This window comes from Megalops cyprinoides, chromosome 13, assembly GCF_013368585.1.
Source record: "Megalops cyprinoides isolate fMegCyp1 chromosome 13, fMegCyp1.pri, whole genome shotgun sequence".
NCBI classification, from domain to species: Eukaryota; Metazoa; Chordata; class Actinopteri; order Elopiformes; family Megalopidae; genus Megalops; species Megalops cyprinoides.
Genome location: NC_050595.1, coordinates 16,495,481 through 16,520,668, shown reverse-complemented (window position 1 = coordinate 16,520,668; position 25,188 = coordinate 16,495,481). Strand labels below are relative to the sequence as shown.

At 38.7% G+C, this 25,188-nt stretch overlaps 1 protein-coding gene across 1 annotated transcript; it reads left to right on the top strand.

Moving 5' to 3' along the window:
• On the top strand, positions 1-18,928 carry LOC118788016 (corticosteroid 11-beta-dehydrogenase isozyme 2-like). The gene is made up of 5 exons (XM_036543834.1): positions 1-320; positions 9,319-9,531; positions 12,679-12,864; positions 14,962-15,099; positions 17,909-18,928. The coding sequence occupies exons 1-5, from the start codon at positions 47-49 to the stop codon at positions 18,283-18,285; spliced, it is 1,188 nt and encodes a 395-aa protein (XP_036399727.1). The 5' UTR covers positions 1-46; the 3' UTR covers positions 18,286-18,928.
• Positions 18,929-25,188: the final 6,260 nt, after the last annotated feature.

Here is a 25,188-nt window from a genome sequence, read left to right as displayed (position 1 = left end):
AGAGAGAGGGAGAAAGTGTGTGCTTGCAGTTCAGATCACAAATGCCATGGAAGATTATGCACTGTCCTTCTGGATTTACATGGGAGTGATGTCTGTGTTTGTTGGAGGAGCAATGAAGAAGATCCTGGCATCTCACATCAGTGCAGCTCCCACATTGCTGGCCTGGCTGGGGGTGACGGTGCTGGTGGAGAGGCTGTGCTCGCTGTGGCCCCCCGCTATCTTGGCGCTGGCTGTGTTGTGTACTGTGTGCTGTCTCTCCTCAAGTAGGAGTGCCCCTGCACAAACCCTCCCCACCGAGGGCAAGGCAGTCTTCATCACAGGTAGGAAAACCCATGTACTGTTCTGGTATACAGTTTATTACTATAGTCACACAAATTTCTTGCATACATTTGTTGTTTAGCACAGTTTGAGCAAACTTGTGTATCTAAAAAATCAAGTGCATATAATGACATCTAATATTTATCCTGGATTATGTCTTTACAATATTACAGTCTATGTCTTATTCCCTTATTTACAGTCCTTACGTTGTCTTTCTTGACTATAGCAAAGCACAGGTCTGTTTCCATAGTGAATGAAATATGTAGAATTCACAAACCAGGTTTTGTTTGCACAGCACAGTTGTACAATAGTATAGTGTGGTGAATCTGTATAATGCAAGATTGATCACTGAGGATGTTTTTACAGTTACATTTATTTAAAAATCAAAACAAATTTGCCTCTGGTTCACATCTGTAAGATAAAATCTCTCATTACATTATGGAAATTGGCAAAGTTCTATCTAAGGAACAATATTATGTCAATATATTTTATAATTGACAATATATTCACATAATATGGTTCCTTATGTGCATATTATCTGAGGCCATTGCTGTTGTTTATAGCATGTATAAGTAGTTTAATCATTCAATGTAAGTAGTTTATTGCATAATGTTGAGTATACAATACAATGGGTTGCTCTGTTTAATGTATGCATGTATAATGAGCTCAATGTATTGTCAAAGAACTCCCAAATAATAGTCTTATGAGTGTTGTTTGGTAATTCTTTCTTAGATGCAGAAATAACCTGCTTTTTGAGAGAAATTCGCTTATACAATGTAAAATGTCATGCATAAACCATATGAAATCATAGAACAAAGTGTTTTGACTTGATTATGTATAGACTATATAGAGTTCAGTTATTGTAGTGCCATTCCATGTCATTTCGATGAAAATTCAGGAAATTCCCCATTACCATTGTTATTTTCCTCAGTTCCTGCATGTAAGGTCTTAGAGTAAACTGTGCCCATCTGTTTACTTTTGTGATCTGCCATGCAATGACTCTACTCTTTGATGACCTTTTACTTAATCAGACCTCCTAATTAACATGCCACTGGCCTGTGCGGCTCAGTGCTGCAATCAGATCTAGAACTGAAGAAAAAACACAGTATTGCTTCCTGCAAAAAATGTACATGTAACATCTTTGGTATGTCAGTATGGCCAGTATTTCAACCACAAACCTCTCAACACTGCTTGAAAAGAAATTAATGTTGACCTGTTTATTTATTTGAATGAAATGAGCTTTAAGAGTCATGGAGGTTAATCTACTGTATGTAAGCCACTTATCGTTAACATTTTCTCCAGTATACTCATGCTGAAACTATTCAAAACAAAACCAAGTATATCCATCAATGCCAAAAAGAATCTCCAACAATAGCCATAAATATCTACAACTTTCTTACTACTAATTTGGGTAAGACCATCTGCAGATCTAAAAAATAATGTACTTGAGATGAACAAAAGGTCAATATAATACTGAAATAATATTTACAAACCAAAAAATGCAATTTTAGCCAAAAAAGGAAAGAAGTTGAAAAGAACAATTCAACTCTTGATTTGTACACTGACAAGGCTTTCAATTAAATGTAGTTTTCAGCACACCTCATACCTGCATTGGTCATGTAGCTACATAGGTCTGCTTTGCGTCATACTACATTGTACTCCATACTGGACCAGTCACAGAGGATTCACATCTAGAATTTACCTGCCCTTAATTCTGAAACAATGTTCATCTGTGCTGCCTTTTACATGGTGTAAAGATGGAAATGCTAATTATCCAGCAGTATTTTTTAATAAATGCTATAGGACTGATTTTCATCAAAATTTAGTTATGATTTTCTATTATCAACTAAGCCAGTATACAACATTTTAATGCTTCAATGATAGATTTTGTAATAGAAATTCAGATCTCAACTGTTAGCTGCCTAGACACTGTTGCATTGTAGACATTATACTGCATTGTTAACATTTCCATTATCAAAGTTTCCCTTTGTTTGAGGATGGCAGCATAAACAACTTACCATACGAAGGAGAAATACCTTGTTTTACATGGTTTAGTGAGATAATTCAGATAAGTTATGTTTATTCACAGTAGCCTTAGTGCATGTCGACTTAAAACATCAATATCAATTAGCCATTGTCGTAGTAATGTTGTCAATATATAGTAACTGCCAAAATAAAGGAAACACTAGCACAATGTGACTTATAGGGTATTGGGCCACCACAAGCCACCAGATCTGCTTCAATGTGTCTTGCCATAGATTCTACACGAGTCTATAACTCTGTTGGAGGGATGCGATACAATTCTTCCACAAGTAATTCCATCATTTAGTGTTTTGATGGTGGTATTGGACAATGCTGTCTTGGGTACCACTTCAGAATCTCCCATAAATGTCCAATTGCATAGGGGTTTGGTGACTGAGATAGCCATGGTATATGGTGCACATCATTTCCATGCTCATCAAACCATTCAGTGACCACTTGTGCCCTGTGGATGGGGGCATTGTCATCTTGGAAGAGACACCTCCCATCAGGATAGAAATGCTTCACCACAGGATGAAGGTGATCACTCAAAATTACTTTGTATTTATTGGCATTTACCATACTGTCTATGGGGTGGAGTAGACCTAAAGCGTGGCAGAAGAATGCACCCCACACCATAACAGAACTACCAGTCTTACCAATCTTACATGCCAACATGACTTAGTCACTGTTAGTCACATAGTCACCGTTCCTTGTGAAACATCAACAAGTTCAGTGGTCTTTGTATCTGAAGCTCCTGTCCATAGTAGTAAAAATCACAGGCAAATGGGGTTGCCCAACATTTATATGCATTACTTTAAGCATGATCAGTTGTTAATTGCTTAATTAACTCTAGAAGTGCACTTGTGTGGAAGTACCTGCTTTCAATATATTTTGTATCCCTCATTTACTCAAGTGTTTACTTTATTTTAGCACCTGTTACCTGTATGTGGTAATATGGGCTCCAGCTAAACTATCCATACATGCATTACATGCTTTTATTGCATCTAATTGTTATATCTTAGTCATCATATTTCAATTTTATCCAAAGCCTTAGATTTTACATTTTTTAGTGCTTTTTGGGGAAAATGTAAGCGAGTCTCCAAGTCCTCTATTGTCCAATTGAAAACCACTATTCTTCATCATTCCTTCAATAATTGCATATGTATTGAAATGAATCTCTTATGTTTTTGCTGCATCACAATGAAAAATAATCTTGGAAAAAAATGGAAATGAAACTAAATATCATTCATTAGGCCAAATGAATAGCAAATTTTAGGAGGGGAATATGACACAGATAGTATGTGAAGGCAAAGATATGTACACTTCATTTAATTTCTGCAATGTAAAATCATGCTCTGGTGTTCTATTGTCTAGTGTAAGCTTTAAAGTAATAGATGATGCTAGTGAGAAGGACATTTGAACATAAAGTTGAAAAGAAATTTATAAAGGTTGGTTTCTCAAAAGAACTCTTCATTTCCTGAATTTTAACTGAAGTAGAAGATGTGAGGTGAATGAGAAGCTGTACCATGAAAGATATTTGCAGTTGGAAAAACCATTGATTACTCCTACTTCAAGCTTTTCCATGTGTGGCCGCACCAGTGAAAATCTGATGAAGAAAGGTATTCTCAGGTCAGGGCCTAACATGGTGTTGAGCTCCCAGGAGGCTGTCTAGTGGCATGGTAACCAGACTCCAATCCCCTTTTACAATTCACTTGACTTAGGAGTTGAACTGTCCCATAGATACTTAACCGGCTGCCCCAGACCAAAGACAGATTACAAATAGTAATATGTTGCTGGTGCTTGGCACAACTCCCAAAGCAGGAGAAATCAGAATTATGACCAACAGTGCTACTTTTGCTTTTTAGAGTCTTGTTTCCAGGGTTTATAATAATTGACCTGTAAAGAATAGGTTTTTGTCTGAGCTAAGACATCTGTACTTGACAAAGCTGTTGAGTGCCTGTTGCTCAAAGCTTGGTGTCTTCTTTTGAGAGTGAGAGTGAGGGGAACCAAAGTGTAATTTAGGTTCTGAAGTAGGTTCTGAATAACTCTTAATGAAGAACTTTGTTTAAATTGTTTCTCTTCAAAGCTGAACCACTTTATTGGTAGAAATAAAAAAGGAGGGAGGAAAAAAATAAACCTGTAATAAAGCAATTTAAAAGGAATCTGAAATTCTTCCTAGGATAAAAGTTAAAGTCATAGGACTGGCTGAATTTGCAGCTTTTTGGGATTAAATCCTGTTGAGTTGTTCACTTGCAATTCTGAAATTCAGAGTATTTGAGACATACATTTTGGTGAACCAAGACAGGGGGCCCTATTTAAGTGCCTATAACACAGTTAACAAATGCAAACATAAGCGCAAACCCCTGGCACCAGTATCAAAAGGGCGTGTCTGAATTATTTAGGCAGCACAAACACGTGTGGTGCAAAGTGCACATGGGCTTGGATTACCTCTTTACTGAGCCGACAGTTGGGTAAAGGTGTTCCCCTGCACAGCTAATCAGGGTGCTTGTGCCTTCCCTTTAAAAAAACTTTCCCTTAGTCCCAGCGCGACACCGTTCTGACAAGGTAGCAAGATCGATTTCCCATACATGTCAATTTTTTCTATGGTAGCAAGTACTGATGAAGTAGCAACAACAACACTACACTGGCTAATTACACTCTGGATTCTTTCAACCTTCATCTGGCATAAGAAACTAAGCAGGAATTATATGGGTTGACAAGTATGAGTCTCTTCAGTACCCTTCCATCCATCCAAAGTGCCATTCATGTGAGCCGTAAATCCAAGGTTTAAATCATCTGATATCAGTGTCATGTAGTATTATTTAACGAGTGTGTTGAATACTGAAAATGCAGGTGTTTGGAAAGTTCAGGCATACATTCAAAAATTCTGAATTTTCTAATAAATATTGTCATTCCAAATAGCCTTTGTGTGGTGGAGTTTTATTATACATCTGAAATGGTCACATCTGTTATGTAACATTAGCCACAAGCCATTCTCACTAGAGCAGGTGTGTACAGTTAGTGTTTCATTGTATCAATGGAACTATATTGATGATTTTTTTTTGGGTGGTACTGTAGCAGGAGGACTTGTAACCAAAAAGTTGCCAGTTCAATTCTCTACTGGGACACCACTGCTGTACCCTTGGGCAAGGTACTTAACCCACAATTGCCTCAGTTAATATCCAGCTGTGTAAGTGGATGATGTTGTAAAAAAAAAAACAAACAAACAAACAAAAACCTTATCTGATGTAAGTCACTACAGATAAGAGTGCCTGCTATATGCCAATAATGTAATGTAATGCAACTTTATCTAGATGGAAACCCAAGGGTATTTGATTAACAGTCATTTTTTGACAAAATTTGGGCATATGGAAAGGATGCCTTTTGTCAAGGTAGTTGTAGTGTTCTGTTCATCATGGCTAATGCATTCCCATAGTACTGTGTTAAGCTTGTAAAGCTTTTTCCCCATATATATATACATTTTCCTTATTGTTGGTGTCCTCTATTTTAATTGTTTACCAATATACATTTTATACATAACTGATAATAAAACACAAGGCAATAGAAAATAAATAATTGCAATAATTTGCATAAGTTGTATATTAAAATTATATAGTCCTATTTTTATTGTAGTGGTGTCTCTGTGTTGAAGTCTCACCTATTCATTCAGTAAATTCTTATGTCCTCGTAATTGCCTCCCGTCAGGTGCTCTGGTATTATCCATTGGTGACATTTTGTCCTTTGTGTTTGCATTAAGACCACCTTTCAGCGACAGTATTTTGGGATCACTTAAATACCACAGCACAGAATGTTTGCACCAATCCACACCCCAAATGTAAAGGTCACACCCCTGTCACACCCACTCAGTGCAAGTCCAAAAAAAGCAAGGAGGAAAATAGCAACTTATGTGCAACCGTCATTTTTCCCGTTTGCACTGTCCCAAAATAACAAAGTCATGCTTGCCCACTGCATTTGATCATTACATGGGTTTTCTGCCACTTGAACAGGGCCCAGGGTCTTCAAAAATGACCTGAGAATAAAACTCTTCCAATAACAAGTTGTTTGATAGCTATGAAACTGAAGGTTGAAATCCCCCCCCCCCCCCACCACTTCCCACACAAACACACACACACACACACACACACACACACACAGTTTATTATTTCCCATGGTGTCCCTGGTAGACATGTGATTTTTTAAACTAGTTTTTATTTCACACTGACAGGTGAAATTAAACAGTCGCCTGTTTCCTTGTATTCAGATGAATTTTCACGGGAGGTTTATTTCCAGAAACAGCTGGAACTGCCACCTGAGAAAGCTGGCATTTTCTTGTTGACAAAATGCAGTCAGACAAGCCGTGCTGATTTTCCCATCTTTAAGGACATGGTTGTAACTTGAGACATGCTATTGCTGTGGTGAACCTCCACTGTGACGTATCTGCAGCATAGTTTCTCACACCATTAACAATTGCTAGTATAGGACAAATGTAAAATCTGTCATGGATTCCAAGACATATGCAGTGGACATTCAGGTTTAGTTCACTAAACTGAAAAGATTGGCCCAATCTTGTTTGTTGCACCCAGCTCACCTTTAGTGGTTTTGCACTCACATCTGAGTTCATGTTGTACTTGTATGACCGTTGGCGGCCACAAATAATAGGTTTAGCTTTATTTAAAACACACTAAAATATCTATTTATCTACAGGGAAACTGAATTTTCAGATCAAATGGTGCACTGTTATAGCTCTACAGGAAGTACAACAATCAAAAGCAAAGACTAGACATATAATATAGATAAACATACACAAACGTTGAAAGATAACCCACATTGTTTCTGTTGTTGCAGCTTTTATTAAAGAGATCAATTAAATGACAATGCAGAGACACAAAAACCTGTCACACTGTCAATCTGTCACTAACCAGTCCTCCGGTTTGCTACCAGATGCTGTGTCAAAGGAGCCCCAACATTTCAATTGTTTTGGGTAAACTGTGCTTTATGTTACTGTTTTATGTTACGTTCCTTTCCAAACTGTGAGTTTTCCAGATGTTAAGATGTGAGCCGACAGGGACGTTGTCATTTCAAGTGTGTCACCAACACATTAGGAGCAGTTACTGGGACCACCTCATCCCATGTTCTCTTTTTTACCTGTTGAGACCTTTTGCAGAAGAGTAATCAAATTAAAACTGAGGTGGTCTCTAAGAGCACTAATTTATCATGACCTTATGTCACAAAAACAGCTTTGTGATTCTAGGAAATAAGGTACAATGTTACAATGTCAAACAGCACTTGTTTTCCCCAAAGCTCATTGACACCGGTCTGTGAGCTTCCTCATGTTTCTATGACCCAGAAAACCTTACTTAGTTAAAGGTACAGGACAGGTTTCAGGTTGGGCATGCCTGTTCTTCTCTTCTGGCACACCATGCTGGGTATGAAACAGCTGCAGCCAGTCCATTCTAATTGTGCACCAGAGCTTGCTTGGGGTCAAGCTTTAGGAGTCAGAAAAGCTGTATGGTAATATGGAACTGAATCTGAATCTCCTTCCAAGTTCAGAAACCCAATATCCTCAGGACAGTGAATGTAAGTGTGTGTGTGTGTGTATGTGTGTGTGTGTGTGTGTGTTCGAGGGGGGGGGGGGGGGGGGGGCTGTACCTGAGTCAATGTGACAATGAAGTTGAACCAAGATACAAGTATAATTCATACATTACTTCATATGCCTGTTTAACACATGAGAATATATAATGAGTACACATAAGGAGTAAATATTGTTGGACATTGGATGACAATGATAATATATTTAAACTTTAAATTACATTTTGCATAATATGAGAGTGTGTCTGAAATATGTACAGAAAGAAGCAGTCAGTCCAAAGTAAATGTGTGCTAGACTATAACTCAAGCTTCCATGTATTTTTATTGGCATATCACTCATGTTTGCATACACCTGTGTGCTTCTGTGTATTTTTATTGTACGATTTGTGTTTGCATGTGTCTGTGCTCTTGTCGGTTACTTCCCTATGGGATCTTTCCTGAGAGTTCCTGGCAAGTTTGAGAATCCTGCAGAGAACAGAATGCACTGGACATCTGTCCTGTCATAGGACACAGCAGAGCTTTCAGCCTGAGCTGAGAGCCCAGAGGATGTCCTCAGAATACCTTGTCTCTTGATAAATCCTGTAGAAAAGCTTCTGTTAAAATATAGTGACAAATACAATACTACAGATTCCAGGTGAAAGGTGAATGGTTTATTGCGAGTGAAGGAAAAAGTTTCCAACACATGTTATGTACATAGTAACTTTAAATATCTGTCCTTACCGTACGTGAAAAGTGTAGGCTATATATATATATGTGTGTGTGTGTGTGTGTGTGTGTGAGTGTGTGTGTTATGTCATACATACATATATACAGCTATGTATATTTGGACATACGTTTTGCAGACTTCTTAACAGACCACCATTTTCTCTGTAGTGAAAATATCCAGAAACCATACGTTTATTGATGTATTGTCACTGTTCTGATGCCAGTTTAAACTGTCCTGTACTTGTACTTCCAGAAGGTCTCAGACTATTCACAGTAGCTATTCAGTTTTTGCATCCAGCTTTAGTATTTGGATGTATGTTCATTTTCACGCATGATACCTTTAAATGTATATTCAATGGTACTTGTCCACAAGACTTACAGACAGATAGATTTACACCAAAGCAATTAAGTAGTCACAGTCGCTTCCAAAATACTCTGCTATCACTGTATGCAGTGAGAGGATTTTTTTCCATCAATAAGTCAGGACTCACAATGTTCACAATCATAGTGATTGTTTTCATAATATTTTCTGAAACTCAGTGGAGGGTAACTCTGGATTTAATATTATGACATTGGGTCTGATTGAGCACTCTCTCTTCTAGCCTGGGACTTCTGAGATTAATTCAGAAAATTTCTCTTACAAGCGTCCAGTCTGGGGTTGATGGAGTACTCTTTTTTTTTCAGGCTGTGACTCTGGGTTTGGGAAGGCTGCTGCACAGCGGCTGGATGCATTAGGTTTCGAGGTGTTTGCCAGCGTGCTGGACCTGAGCGGGACGGGGGCCAGGGAATTACGGCACATTTGCTCCTCCAGGCTCACGCTCCTCCAGATGGACATCACCCAACCTGAGGAAGTCCAGCAGGCCCTCCTCACCACCCAGGCCAAACTTGGACTCCGAGGTGAGACAAACAGTATGATAGTTTTGACAGCATCTGCCATTGGCTGCCAGAACCTTATTGTGCTCACCAGAAGATGTTCTAGTGACCATTAGCCATGTTGCTAAAACTCACATAGAAGTAGAAAATCATTTTAATGACTAAATGCAAATAAAGGGTCTTACATTCATAGTAGCTTGAACTATGCACTTTTCATTACTGTATGTACTGCACTCTATAATGGGTCTGATCCTCACTTGTACAGCTTTCCGAAAGACTCCACTCAGTATGCCCGTAGACCAGTTTCATAGAAATAATTCTTTTCAGTTTGCAGGGATTGGAGGGAATCAATGGTGTTAAAAACTGTTCTTGTCAGAACAGACAGACAGTTTCTTGAAGAACAATACAGAACTTTGTTTCATTTGATGTGAAGATATATGGAAAATAAGTGAATCATTCACTTGTTATTATTGTATGTTTCTGAGGCAATATTTCACGGAGTTGTATTACTTTATGAGAGTCATGTAAGGGCAGTGCATTATGCAGCCAGGATGTAATCTGAGAGCTTCGGTAAAGGGCACAGGGTGCAGTGGGTCCGGCCCCGTCCAAGGATTGCTTACACACTCACTCATTCTTTTGCTGTAGCTATGAGCAGTCTGGCTGCAAATCAAGGAACTGGTTATTTTCAATTCATTGCACCATATCAGAGCAAGGCACATGTGTTTGAAGGCTGTGTGGCCACAGGTAGAACCAGTGTACTACAACAAATTAAGAACAGTAAAGCACCCTCATCTTGCCAACAGCTGCAAGAATCTATCATGAGGGTAATCTAAAATCCACTTCTGTTTTTGAGATATAAAGTCATGGTGAATTATTTGAATTGCATTTCCTTTCTGTGTCTGAGGGTTTCACTGGTATTTCCATCACAGACTCAGTGGAATTATAACGTCTAGCACTGCTAACAGGAATGGGCCCCTCAATGCTAAAAAAATTTACTCTTTAACATGTTTCAGTGATTTCGTAAAAGTAAGGCTGTGTATTCTTTCACTGCCCCTCCACCGCAGGATGATTTTGTTACAGTGCATGACACTTCATGTGAATCACAGTTTCACTATGAATTATTTCTACACTCTCCTCTTTGACTTTTTTATTTTTCATATTAAACAATTCCCTGTGGCAGACGATAATCAGTATATAATGGTGAATGGTGTTTGCATTAGCTTGCACAATGTATCAATGTACCCATATCAGTATCAGATTTGGATTTAGCATTTAGCAGACGCTCCTATCCAGAGCGACTTCCATCACAGTAGGACATAAGTGTATCCATTCAGTTTAAACTAGCAAGACCAATGCCAGACCATTCTAATAACACTCCCAGACCAGTGTATATTTATTTGTTTATTTATTTATTTAGTTAATCCAGATTCCTGATACATCCTGTTAGACAGGCCACTGAGAGTAAGAGAATCACAAGCAGCTCTTAAAATAAAATCTAGCAAGGGTCAGGTTTAAGCAATGTTTCTATGGTGCTTAAGGAATACTTACGGAGGTATTTTGTGGTGATTAAATTTGAGCTCAGCATCCATGATAATCCCTGGATTCTGGGGCTCTGCAAAAATTGGTGAGACAAGCACCAATATATCAGCTGACCAAAGTTTTGTGTGGGAATGTGGCCAATACCATTTCTGAATCTGATACTTCATATTAGTGAAAACAATCAAGTTCTGAGTCAATTGCAGCAAATTGTAATTGCCTTTTGGCATTTACAGGGATTGTCATTTTTAACAGCTGTATTAAAAACTCATTTTTGTGTCAACTTTCTGTAGCCCTTGCTTTAGTTTCATGGGTTGGATAATAGGAACTTTTCTACTAGTTCATCCAATTAAAAATATATGATCTACAACTAACTTTATTGTTTGGGGTTGTGGCACTTTTGCAGAAACCAAACAATATAAGCAATGATCCATTGAATTCAAAGAAATGTTCAGTGAAAGAGGAGGAAAAAAGTATAATAATCCAGATTTTACTTGACTAGAACTGTTATTGTAAAGTCTGTGAAGTCTTTTACGGCCTGGCAAGATAAATATACTGAATTTCCACCAGCATTGTTAAAACATTACAAATTACAAATTACATTTTCCACTGATTTAATTCATCACACAGTTAGTCCATGATCCATTCAAGACAAGACAGCCTTTGATAGTGGTATGACATGCTTCCCAGAAGACAAAGCATCAAATAATTTAGTTCTATTACTAACTGCCCCATGTCAGGTCACTTGACTGTTACATTGTCATTGACTGTCATTGTCATTTATATAGTTCCTTTGGGCCACTGCTTCCTTCACGGACTATAGTTCTATTGACATGACTGGATTTCATGTCAGTATTTCAGCACAATCATCATAACTTTCAGTTATAGCTCCTTAGTTATACAGTAGGGCATAGGGCACTTGATTCATTCTTTCCCTGATTTCCAACTCCTGGCTGTCCCATATGCCTCTGTTCCTTCACTGTTCTTCTATTTCCTCTTAAGCACAATGAAATTCCAGGAGGGTTGAGACATCAATATGAATTACATAACCTGTCTTACATTCTTGTAACAAAACAACAACAAATAAACTTTAGACACAGTTGGAAAAAGGCACTGAGCAAACAGTGAACAGAAAATGTTAGCAGAACATTAACATCTCCTTTTGATTTCACAACAATTGCCCCCAAATACTTTGCTCCCTCGTGTAGAAAGGCAAATTCTTTACAGAGAGCAGACACACTGGGATCCCAGTTATCCTTGTCCTTCTTTTCCCCAGCATGTCTAAGATACTTCAGATGTGCATAAGACATTCTGTAGAGGAGAAGCAGTTAGATGAATTATTGATGACAGAAAACAAAGTCATATCCCTCCACAATAAAGCAAATGCTATGACTTGCATGTATTGTTTAATATGGCTCTCATTAGTGTGTGCCACAGAGCAGGTTGAGGAAAGTAGTGGCCTGTGGAGTTGGCCTTTACCATAAAATAGGGAACAGCATGGTGGCAGGTGTCTGGAAACAGACCTGCTGTTGGGGTCTAAATACAAGGTCCGTGTTGCACCGATGACAAAAACAAATGGTAGGGAAACATTGAACAAATTTTTTTTTTTTCTAAATAATTTTTCTTCTGTTTCAGGTTTATGGGGACTTGTGAACAATGCAGGAATATGTGTGAACTTCGGCGACGCAGAGCTCTCCCTCATGTCCAACTACAGAGGGTGCATGGAGGTTAACTTTTTTGGCACGCTGAATGTTACCAAGACCTTTCTGCCTCTATTACGGAAAGCCAAAGGCAGGATTGTGACAATATCCAGCCCCTCAGGTGAAAATAGGAATCAAAAATGATAAAAGACATACCTTATTGTAACTGATAATGTCGTATTCACTGGATAACATAATAGCTCACTTATTACATTATCAGATCATTGTTAGGTTTCCCACTGAATACATTTACTGGATAATGTAATATTTTTCACTGATAACATATTTTTCTTCATCAAAAAAAGCTTTGCTACCTTACAGTTCAGCATATCAGCTATTATTATGTTATTAGAGGAAAGTTACAACATTATCAGAAGTTGTGGTTATTGTGTTGCAAGTTGCAAAAGACCTTATGAGTTTAAGTCATTTGTGCTGTCTGCAGGTATTCTAGGCAGTAACCCATTTACAACCCCACTTTTATTTGCATTGTATTGACTTTATCAGTTTAGTCCGAAATAAAATACCAGAAAGTTGTTACTTGTTAGGAACAGATGAATGGTGTATTTCGAATACTGATGTATTATTTACATACTGTCTTTTATTGAAGAACATTTTTTTTGCTACAAACCATGGTACATTGCATCACATACTCAAATTAAATTTAGTACTACAGTTTACCCTTCCTCTTCCTCTCTGTGACTCTGTAATAACTACCCAATGGACAGCACCTGTACCAGAGCAGAAATAACTGTAACTGCAGATTCAGGACTGACTGAGGAATTTGAGTTACAATGTGTGAGCATTACTGACTTACATAATGTTCAACTTTTACAGGAGTATCCATTTATGCAGCTGAGTATTTTCTGGGGCAATTCAGGTTTACTACCTTACTCAAGGGTACAACAGCAGTGGGCTGCAGTGAATTGAATTAGCAGCCTTTGGGCTATAAGCAGTTCTCCTTACCACTACACCGCTCAGCTGCCCAGTGAGCAGGTTCTATTCACTATTAAGCACAGCTCTTATTTTTAACATGGTTTTTGTCATGTTGTAGCAAATCAGTCTGTTATGTGCAACAGCCAGGTAGAAGATACAGTATTTGCAACATAATTGCAGTATTTAATGTCCCTGTTTCATGTGGATTTACTATATGTGTTTGTCAGGGGTTAAGGGGCTGTTAAATAGCTCAAGTCTGACAAACACTTTATTTAAAGAATACTGGGGTGTGATTTTGTTAAAAACAACGTACCAAGTTTTTTTTTTTTTTTTTCAAATGCTGTTATTGGTTAACTTGGAAGTTGCTGAGCATAAGTCTGGTTTTAAACTACAAGCCCTTTGCCTTTATAGAGCTTCACATTTTGTAATTAACCCTGCTGAGTTGTTGGTTTTCACTTTTTATGAAGGAGGGGCTGATTTGGCTAACATTCTCTCTGTCATATCCTTTCATGTCATGCAACTGTCCTTTACTACTTGACTCAGTGCACGCCCATTGAACAGCAAGAGGGCCATTGTTCTCTCTGCTTTTTTTCATTGTATCAACAGATCATTGTGTTTTTATCGAAACAAACACTACCAGGCTTAGATGTAGTATAAAGACCTCAAAATGATACTGTTTTCATTGTTATATTGCCCATATTGAGGGAGTGCAGAACACAAGCACGCGACATCTATGCAAAAACATTGTTATGAAACAAAGGTTACTGATGTGGTTGTGTAAAAAGCTGAACAAAACGGTGAGGTCAAGTTTAGAACACCTGGGGCTCCCAAGTGGCTCAAATAGTAGAAGTGTTTGTTTCAAGAGCAGGCTGATTCTGGCTGTGTCATCAGCCAATCATGACTGGGTGCACACGGTGATGGCACCAATTTGCTTTGTTCCAGGAGAGATTTAGAGGTGGGTAGGTTGGTGACCCAAGTGTGACCATTTCCTAGGTAGCTTAAATACCTAGCTAGCTTGCAGATAATCGCTAGCAATAGCTAGAACAATAGTTCAGCATTAAAGACTTTATATTAAAGGCAATATTGATATCTTCCATACTTCACATATGGAGTACTGTGTACCCAGAATAAATAAGCAGTGTAAGTGGGAAGTCATCAGATTGATAGCAAAGTACAGAAACATCTTCTGCTGTGCATGTTAACATATGTGGATGTACTAGAAACAACAGTGTTCAAAACTGAGTCATGTTATAATGCAGGCCGTCTGCTCATATCTTCTTGGCAGGGGAACAGCCATTTCCTTGTCTAGCAGCATATGGAGCCTCAAAAGCAGCCCTTAATCTTTTCATCAACACCTTACGCCACGAGCTAAAACCCTGGGGGGTCAAGGTCTCCACTGTCCTCCCTTCAGCTTTCAAGACAGGTAAGGATATTCCAGGAGAGGCCCCTTCTCTCTGTTATGGCTCCACAGATGTATTGCAGAACATGTGAGATTATTCATGTCAGAAAAAAAAAACGAAAAATGTACCACACTCTGCTTCTGTAATGATACTGTGACATATGCTCTACAGCATTCTTCTCCAGCTTTCCCAGTATGGATCCTTCAGTGTGCATTTCGTAGCATATTGAGACTCTTTTAGCATTTCCTCAACACTGAAGCACTCCCTAGTAACTGGATACAATGGAGTGCATGATTTTATAAAATGATATAACAATAATGACCTACTTAATATGAGAGCAGTCTCGTTATTCAAAATATCAAATTTCAAATCAATCAAACTGCATTTGTTATAGCCCATTTTTACAATCTAGATTGTCACATTGTGTAGCACAGTGCATTTCCCAAAGGGAACCAAAGAAAAAGAAAGCCAGGCTATAAGTGGGGACCCTCAATCCAACAGTAGACAGCATAGCGATGGTCTGGGCATGTTAGATAGATAAGTTGGGGTGGTGCTGCAGAAGCACTTGTTGCTCAGATGGGAGGAGATATAGAGAGAGGTGGGGGGTATTTGGTAGAATGGGTGCAGTATAGGACAGTGTGACATTAGGCAGCCTAGGCAAAGATAAACTATGGCAGCATACAAAGGGATGCCCCATTCAGAGCATATACCAATTAAAAGCAGGGAACAGTCCTACTGAAAATAAGGTGATAGAAAGGCCAGTTCATGGCATCAAAAATTGTCTATAATCACAGACTGTCCTCTTCCTCAGCACCCAATGTGACCATAAGACTTACTGTAAAGATTTTCAATGTACTCAAATGGGAATATTAAGGAAACACTATCTTTATCTGAGCCCTAAAGAAGATATTACAAGTAAAAAAGTAAAAGTAGTTACTACAGTTTCTGGGTTAATTCAGCAGTTTTCTGATAAACAATGATATGCTAGTTTTAGCTTTCAAGTCAGACAGCTACTGTAGCTAAATAGGCAGCTTTAAGCATTGCTGAAAATCTGACAATTGCAAAAATACAAAAGTCAAACAGACAAATATAGCATTAGCTATTTCATTAACCACCAAGCTAGATAAAAGATTTTGCCAACGTAACTTAGCTATTAAAGGTTTATAGTGCTACAGTGCCTTTACATTTACATTTATTCATTTAGCAGACGCTTTTATCCAAAGCGACTTACATAGGTTGCAGTTCTTTACAATGTTATCCATTTATACAGCTGGATGTTTACGGAGGCAATTGTGGATTAAGTACCTTGCCCAAGGGTACAGCAGCAGTGTCCCAGCGGGGATCGAACCGGCAACCTTTTGGTTACGAGTCCTGCTCCTTAACCACTATGCTACACTGCCACCCCCCCACCCCTTTATGTTGCAGTTGTACTGCATACTGCATGGTTTATACCATCATTGAAGATACTTATGGCCACTGATAGGGATGGAGTGTGCATAGCCGCATACTGCATCCTGAAATCCATCTCAGTTGTAAAATGATGGTAATGCCATTTTGATAAAAATGGGAGGTGTCAAATGATGTCTTCCTGAAAGTGGGGAGGGGTGTCCTAGAATGGCCATGACACAATAGTGCATGTAATGTGTCATTGATCTTGAAGCAAACATTGTTTATAGTGGTAAATGAAATACATTTTGCATTTGAATTTCCATGAATTCATTTCCATTCCCATGAATTCAAGTTCAAATTCTGTATCCTTTTACTTATTTCAATTCAAATGCAAGATCTGAAGTGAAATTTATCAGCAATCCTCAATTTAACAAAGAATTGACCCCAGTCCTGTTAGCTCATTACAATCAATTCAACTTAGTTACACAATGCTTGCTGCAAATATGCCACAAGACACTCACATCATACTGTCCTAGTGGTCAACATATCTGTGGCAATAGCCTACTGCCAAGAGGCATTGTGTGTAGATTGCCTTAAATACAGGCAATGGGATGATCCACACAACTGCTGAAACATGTTCACTTTTACTTTCACTTGCCATTCACTTTTCTAAATAAATGGAAGCATGCACCTGCCCCCTGGGCATGTAGACATACAGATCATTATCCCAAGTACATACGAAAATAGGGGAAACAAACACACATGTACAGACATTTCCTTCTCTTTACCCATGGCTCCTGTCTTTAGCATTTGTCCATAATGTTGTTTTTTTTAATTGGATACTTCAAAGAAAAAATATCCTCTGGTGTTATCGATTACTCTCGTGTGTGTTTTATCTATATTGGTAAATTAGAACATGAGAACATCAGTAAAATCTAGCTTCTGATAAGAAAAGGAGAGATGACGTCTTTTATATTATTGCATAGGTTTTTCAGAGGACTGTGGGTTTTTCAGAGGAGTATGAGGTGTATATGTGTATATGTTTTTAAAGAAGTAGGCTTATGCAGAGACCTTTATACAGTCTGCTAACATGACTGCTATTAGCTCTACTTATGTTATTTGCCACATACCCATGACACAAAAGCATCCCATGTGAAGTAGCACTGGTGGGTTTACAAACAAAAATGATGTGGAATGTATGACTGAATTGATAATGTTAACCAAACAATTTCATGTATTTAAAGGGACATGTGAAGTAATAATAATTCACAAGTAGATGCCCTTGAAACCTTCAGTATGCCCTTGAAACCTGCATTACCTGTGTAGCTGTTGCCCTGTTTCTCGCTGTTAAATCCCCCCCACAGAACAAACTGCAATAATGTGCTGGGACCACAGCAGCAACACTGACACACAAACTTCTGATCTGTCTTATTTTATTTTTAGGTCAATCCAGTAATGCTGAGTACTGGGAGCAGCAATATAAACACTTAATTCAGAACCTGTCACCAGAACTACTGGAGGAATATGGAGAAGAGTACACTCTGGAGACCAAGCAGCTTTTCCAGGACTTTGCCAAGACAGCCAATGAAGACCTGAGCCCAGTGATCAACACAATCACGGATGCCCTGGTGTCCCTGCAGCCCAAAGTACGCTACTATGCTGGGCCAGGGGTGGGCCTTATGTACTTCATTTACAGTTACTTCCCCATGTCCATCAGTGACAAGTTCCTGCAAAGGCTGTTCCTGAAGAAGAAAATCTTGCCACAAGCTCTGCAGAACCAGAATGGCAGCAGTCACAACAACAACATTAATATGATATAAATGACAATTAAAATTTGCTCACTATAAAGAGAAGATATAGGACCACTTAGCACCTTTTTGTTGCCTTATGCTTTTGTTTGTGTTATGCATTTTTGAAGGGATCATTGGATTGCACCAAAATACATACACCTTACTGCACTAACTTGACAAACCTAGATACTGTTAAAGGTGGTTTCAGTGGCACTGATTTGCAGAGTAGGTTTTGACTGGGTGAACTTTCACCCCGATCTTGTCCTTTTCTTTTTTCGTTCAAAGCTCTTGAACCATAGATGCAGAATTACTTAATTGGTTTTAGCCCTCTGTGTGACATAAACTGAAATCCCCATTCAACATCCAAAATGGACACATGTACATATGGAACAGCAGTCAAACATTGATATGACTTTTAAACAACTGATTTCTCCAGCACAAACAGTATCATGCACTCAGTAGGCATAACCAAGCAAGTAGCTCTATACCCATGGCTCCAGAAATACACCATCCTGTGCCACAACTTCAAAACAGCACCCTCAGCAAGAGATTACCTCAGCTATTTGTTTTTTACATACGCATAATTCTTCAAGCATTCAAAGGTCTGAGATATCAAAATGTTATTTTTACTTTAGTTTTTTGTTATTGTTTTTGGGTTTGTGTGTTTGTTTCCAACTGCTATTATTTGAATCACAGTATTTATGCCAGTTTTCTTCATAAATTTTGTATATTAATGTTAAGTTTATATAAAAAGAAGTGATGTCAATTGTTCATTCAGTTTATTTCATAGTATAAAAGTTTACTTTTTAAAATGTTCCATGTCTTGTTTCCTGCATTCACATTTTTGTAAAGATTTCTAATGTATTGGAAATCCTTCTTTAAAAGCTGCATGATTGTTTGTTCCTTGCACTTAACCTCAGATGTCCACTCAAAATATGCCAGTTAGCATTTAGCTCTGTAGATTTCCTTGTCCAATTCCTTGTTACATTAATTTAATCATTCCAACTCTTAAAACTGTGAAAAAACAACAGGGAGAAAAAAGCCTCTTGTAGACTTTTGCGTTGATCAGCAATTCAAAACTAAATGAGGAACTAAATCTGGCCCCCTGCAAATAATGACCACCATCTCAGATTTGGCTGGCGCCTGGCACTCCTGTTCCTGGAACTTGCTCTGGGTTCATTGAAGCAAACTGCTGACTGAAGTGCTGTGAGCTGTATGTGCCAAGGTTTCCCAACTCCAGCAGATGGAAACCTTGGCCATCAAAGCAGGGTATTCCTTCCAGTTTTCATGTTTCATAGTCTTTTTTTTAATTCCATGTGTTGCTTTTAGAAATTACATGCTGCCTTATTCACTAACAAAAGTTTCAATCTGTATATAGAGTAAAAGCATGAAGTTGCAAGTAATGAATTAAACCATTACCTAGGCAATTGACTGACATTTGTATTGAAACATAAACACTTTATAGACACACCTCGATGGGAGGGTATTGTATATGACTTGTTTGTTTTAGTTTTTTTTTTATTTGATTATTATCTTCTTAATAGATAATTTTCTCTGAATTCTACTCCTCTGTTATTACTGACCATAATTCAATAGGAAATTATTCCGAGACAAACAATTTCAGTTCACATTTATGTAATTATGTTGTGGTTTCACATTATTACTTGGTCTGTTCCATGAGAAGAGGAAATCACAAACTGTTGCTAGCTGCAAGCAAGGTAACAAAAATTAGATCAATCAATCTGAATCTCCCTTCCTGCCCCTGTATAGATGCCAAAATCCTATCAAATGCAAAGCAAACATTATAATGTCATATTATCACTCTCCAGTTTCAGCAGTGTTAAGACCGAGGCCAACAAACACCCAGAGTGGAGGGTTGCTTTTTCATAATTTCATAATTTCATAATTCACTTCTTCACATACCCAAGTCTTATGAATGGCAAAAGTACAAAATATTATGGCAGCTGGAACCAGAGAAACTTGTTACATTTACACCAAAATATTAACATGATGCATAAACCCATTTTTGGAAGTGAGAATGTAGCCAGGTAAGAAGTTGGTTGCTTAGCTAGTTAGCGAACATAGACCATCATTCCAAAATTCATAGGACACAGGTAGTCATGAATAAAGCTTGTCTTTATTCCAAGAAATTAATAGTGCATCAGCCTGCCTTTGACCCTAATAACTGCTCCGAGCACCACGGAAGACTGTGTGCTAATTTCTGGTTGAAAGCTAGTGGTATTGTACTCGACTCCTTTAAAAAACTAATAAGCTGCTCTACTGAAAGGAACTACCTAAGCCTTGCCCTAATTCTGCTTTCAAGTTCATCCTAAAGATGTTCTGTCGGGTTTAAGATCTTCCATGACCTTTGATAGGCCATGGTTTTGTTGTAAATCACTTTCTGATGTCTCACTGCTGCTTTGTAGATATTGTTAACAGATGCATTTCATTGACACAGAGGTAAATAGCAATGTGGCTATTTTTATTCATTTACAAATTCATATATTGGACATAACAGGACATCAGTTTCTGCAGCTCCTCTATCACACTGGTTACTCTCCTCTCTCTGCTCACCGTCCCTCGGCCAACACTGTGGACCTGCTGACAGGTGAGAACACTGAGCACTACACAAGCACCCTGGTTGTCACACCCACACAAACAAGCACATGGTTGCCCATTCTCCTAAACTGAATGGGTGTCTAGCACCCAAATGGTGAGTTTTTTCATCCTCTTCACGCAGCCTCAAGTGCTGCTCTGCTGGTTTTTGTGAGTTAACTCGTCTGTTCATGCATATGTGGTGAAACAACATAGGACAATCTTCTTGTTTGTCAACTGATTCATCGACACCGTGACAACCTTGGTTGCTATATTAAATCATTTTTTTTGTTTTCTACTTAAACTTACAGCATGTATAATCTGGGGGCATTACAGCATTGAGTGATCCCTTGCTGTTTTTAAATCATTGCAAGCTGAATTTTAAATCAGCAACTGTGATGCTGGACATCACAGTACTGGTCATTGACAAAGTAGACACACATGTGCATAATCTGTCCTGGAAATGCATAACCTATGTCCTAGTTATGTAATTACACCTTAATTCTTTTTATTTCATTTTTAAATGTTAAATGACAAATCAAAGATCAAAGGTGTTGTTTTTTGATTCAGGTCTTTTGAGCCAAGAAGCTATAAAAGCAGCATGCACAAATTAAAAATTGAGGAGCAGGTCATGTGTTGCCCTGAAAACTACAATGAGTGCATATGTGGAGCTGTGCTGCCTTTCTCGTGTTCACTGTCTCCCTCCCTCCTTAAAGCGATTAGAAAAAAAGATCTTGCATTCCCTTGAACCCCATGGCTGTTGTTTACATGGTTCAGTTGGCAACTTCATTTTATTATTGTTTTGTTCCCATAACAGGGCCCCAACACAATCAGAGTTACTATAGGTCAGTGCTGGGAATAGACTTGTTTGTTTTGCTGGGCTTCAGGCTCACTGAATGTCATGAAGTTATACAGTACAGAGTGCACTTGCCCAGCCATTTCTAAACTGATGACAATACTGGTCAACTAAGGTAAATTTCATCCAAAAGCCTCCCTGCTCACCCAAAAGTTTGTAGGGCACAGGGAAACAGATTTCTCCATCTCCATATAACAAAAGAACAAGAGCATGTGGAGAAAAAAATCAGAAAAAAATGCAATGCAAGGACTGAAGTCACAATGGTTTACATGCCATGGTTATAAACTTCAGCTCTTGTTCAATCTATCTTTCATACATACACACAAAGAAAGGGACATATAAAATTGTCATTGCCAATTGGCTTAATATCTTTAATATCCACACATTAATAAGTTGCTTTCAGTATTATATTACATTACATTAAATTACCTTACATTACATTCATTTAGCAGGCACTCTTATACAGAGCGACTTCCAGCACATAAGAACAGAAGGGTATCCATTCAGCTTGAATAAGCAGCAGGATCAGACCAAGCTAACAACACTACCAGACCAGAGAATAACGCTATTCAAGCCCTACCACAGGTTAACTTACAATCTAACGTGCAATCTGACTAGACAAGGGAAGCCAAGTTCTATACTACACTTCTATACATCAGTCACTAGATCACAGAATCCAAAACACTTCACAGTACTACACATAAAATAAACAGCAAGTAATACAAGTAGCAGGTGTTAGGGTGAGGGAACTGAGCTGAAACAGAGATGCAGTCTGAAGAGGCGGGTCTTCAGTCTGCATCGGAAGATGGCCAGTGATTCTGCTGTCCTGAGCCCTGTGGGGAGCTCATTCCACCACTGAGGGACTAGTGCAGACAGGGATCATGTCTGAGAGAAGCAACCCCTTTGGGTGGGGCAGTCAGCTGCCCCATGGTTTCAGAGCATAATCATTTTGGTAGAACATATAGTTTGAAGACCGAATGCAGGTATGAGGGGTCTGACCTATTCATTGTCCCATATAACAGCACCAAGGTTTTGAACTTGATGTGAGCAATAACACGAAGCCAATGAAGTGAGGTGGGGAGGGGTGTAACTTGACTATGTTTAGGGAGATTGTAGAAAAGTCATGCATCTGCATTCTGGATTACTTGTAGGGGTTTAATGGCACAGGCAGGAAGACAAGCAAGGGGGAGTTACAGTAGTCCAGGCATGAGAGGACCAGGGCCTGAAGTAGGAGGTGCATAGAATACATAGTGAGGTAGTGAGGCAGATCCTCGTCATCCTTTGTCGTGCAAAAAGAATGTCCTCGCTCGATTTTCTGCTGTGATCGGGGAGAGAAGAAGGACAGGTGGCTGTTAAGTATTATGCTGAGACAGTGCTATTGGAAAAAAGGCTTGTAGAGTCTAGGCTGAGGGAAAGGTGGACCTGGATGAGTTGTAAATCGTCTTAGTCTTAGCCAGGTTAAGCTTTAGGCAGTGGTCCATCATCCACTGTGAAGTGTCCTTCAGTTTCGAATGTCTGTAATATTTTGGTAATCAAAGTCATCTGCAGAGAGATGAGAGGAGGATGGTGGAGAGGGAGAATTATGGAGGGAAGAAGGTGGAAAGCAGTCTACGTGGGTTAGAAAGTGAGTTTTGATTCTTGGATTCTTAAAAAAAAGCTTTAGCAGAAGTCACACTTGCAGAGAAGGCAGAGAGGAGTGATTAATAGTTCAGCAAATCAGCGGAGGAGCTGGATTTTCTCCACTTCCATTCTGCAGCACATAGCTTTTCCCTGTTCTCACAGAGTGAATCCATTAGCCAAGAACACAGTTGAGTGGGTCACACAGGCCTGGAAGTAAGAGTAAGACAGAATCAAGGGAAAATGACAGAGATGAGAGAACAGTGGATGCAGCAGAAACAGTAAAAACTTTGGGGAAAGAATCAAGGGGCAGAAGAGAAGCGAGAACTGCAGAAGAGAAAGCTGAAGGTGAGAGGTTGCATATGTCATGGCGAGAAATGACAGAGATAGGCACAGGGGTCGGTCATGGAGGAGGGGGTCGAGAAAAGGAGACAAAGCAGTGGTCAGAGAGGGGGAGGGGGATAACTTTCAGATCTGAGGTAAAGCAGTCCCTCGGGAAGAGTCATTGGATGTAGATGGATGCCCAAACAAGTATAGATTCTGGAGACAGAGTTACAATAGAATTGTTTGTTGTTTATGGAATTTCCTCCTGTTTGTCCTCCTGGAGTCATTCCACCAAAGTTAAGATGGCAAATGACTACTTTCAATCAACAAAACACTTTCTTGTTTAAGATGTCATTACATTACTTCAGTTATCATCCCATTTGCTCACTACACATGCAGGACAGAAAATTAAGTAATTGTTCCAGATTTTACCTTACTAATAATTGACAGAGATCATTACATTTCATTTTTTGGCCAGCTCTCTGGATTTGTCATAACTTGGGGGTGATAAGGCTGAAAGGTTCCCAAATAAGACTGATTTGTAACTTATCCGAAGGAATCCTACACAATGTACACACACATACACACACACACACACACAAACCCTGTAGACTGAGTTCTCACATACTCTCACATTCACACCCAGAGAGAGCAGCTAGCAGACTGGTTCAATAATGTATGGTTTCTAAATGATGGGATGTGATATCCTCCCAAAGTCATGTTATTCAGTTTCTCAGACAGACAGATTCCTAAACATACATGGAGAAGGGGGAACCTCTGACAGAGAGCCACGTAAAGGAGACACATGTTGAAATGTTCCCCATGGCAAAAAACCAACACTTAACAGGACCTCATTGTGAGACACCATTTTTTATCTTTTCCATCTTAAACATTCTTAAAGGTCTTGTGTCATTCATAAAGTTTTTGTCTTCAGCATAATTTATTTCACCCACTAGAATAAAAGACAAGAAGCACAGTAGGGAAATGGTGAAAGGTGACAGAGTCAAAACATTTTAAGATAACTGTGAATATTGCTCTCTTCACATCATTACTAGGTGCCCACTATTTCTCTCAAACTCACCCCTTTTCCTGACTACATACATACATTACATACATTCCTGCTGTAATGCAGCAATGACAATACATTACAATTAACAATTACAATTATTACAACAAATTATAATACATGTTTATCTCCTTATGCCTTTGCAGTCTAAAATTGTAAATGAACTATTTTTCATATATTTTCAGTTTTTTTTCCAAGGCTCCAAAGAAGGATACTTCTTGTTGAAGGTTAGAGTCAAGCTCCACACAAGCAAGCTATATTAGCAGCAGGTCTGTTTCTGGTATCCAAGAGGAAGTTGTTGCCAAGGAAAAAAGGCCCTAGAGATCACGGGTCAAACTTCAATCGCTCCCTTAGTAAATACCACCTAAATCTCAAGGGATTGATAGCAGTTCTGGAAAATGAGAGATTTTAACTTGTGCCAGAAGGTTGTGTCTAAGTATTGGGGATTATACAGGGTGCCCTAAAACAATGTATG

Coding starts and splice junctions, on each gene's coding strand:
- LOC118788016 (XM_036543834.1), top strand. CDS start 47: ATGGAAGATTATGCACTGTCCTTCTGGATTTACATGGGAGTGATGTCT. Junction 321..9,318: donor CAAGGCAGTCTTCATCACAG/GTAGGAAAACCC, acceptor TTTTTTTTTCAG/GCTGTGACTCTGGGTTTGGG. Junction 9,532..12,678: donor GGCCAAACTTGGACTCCGAG/GTGAGACAAACA, acceptor CTTCTGTTTCAG/GTTTATGGGGACTTGTGAAC.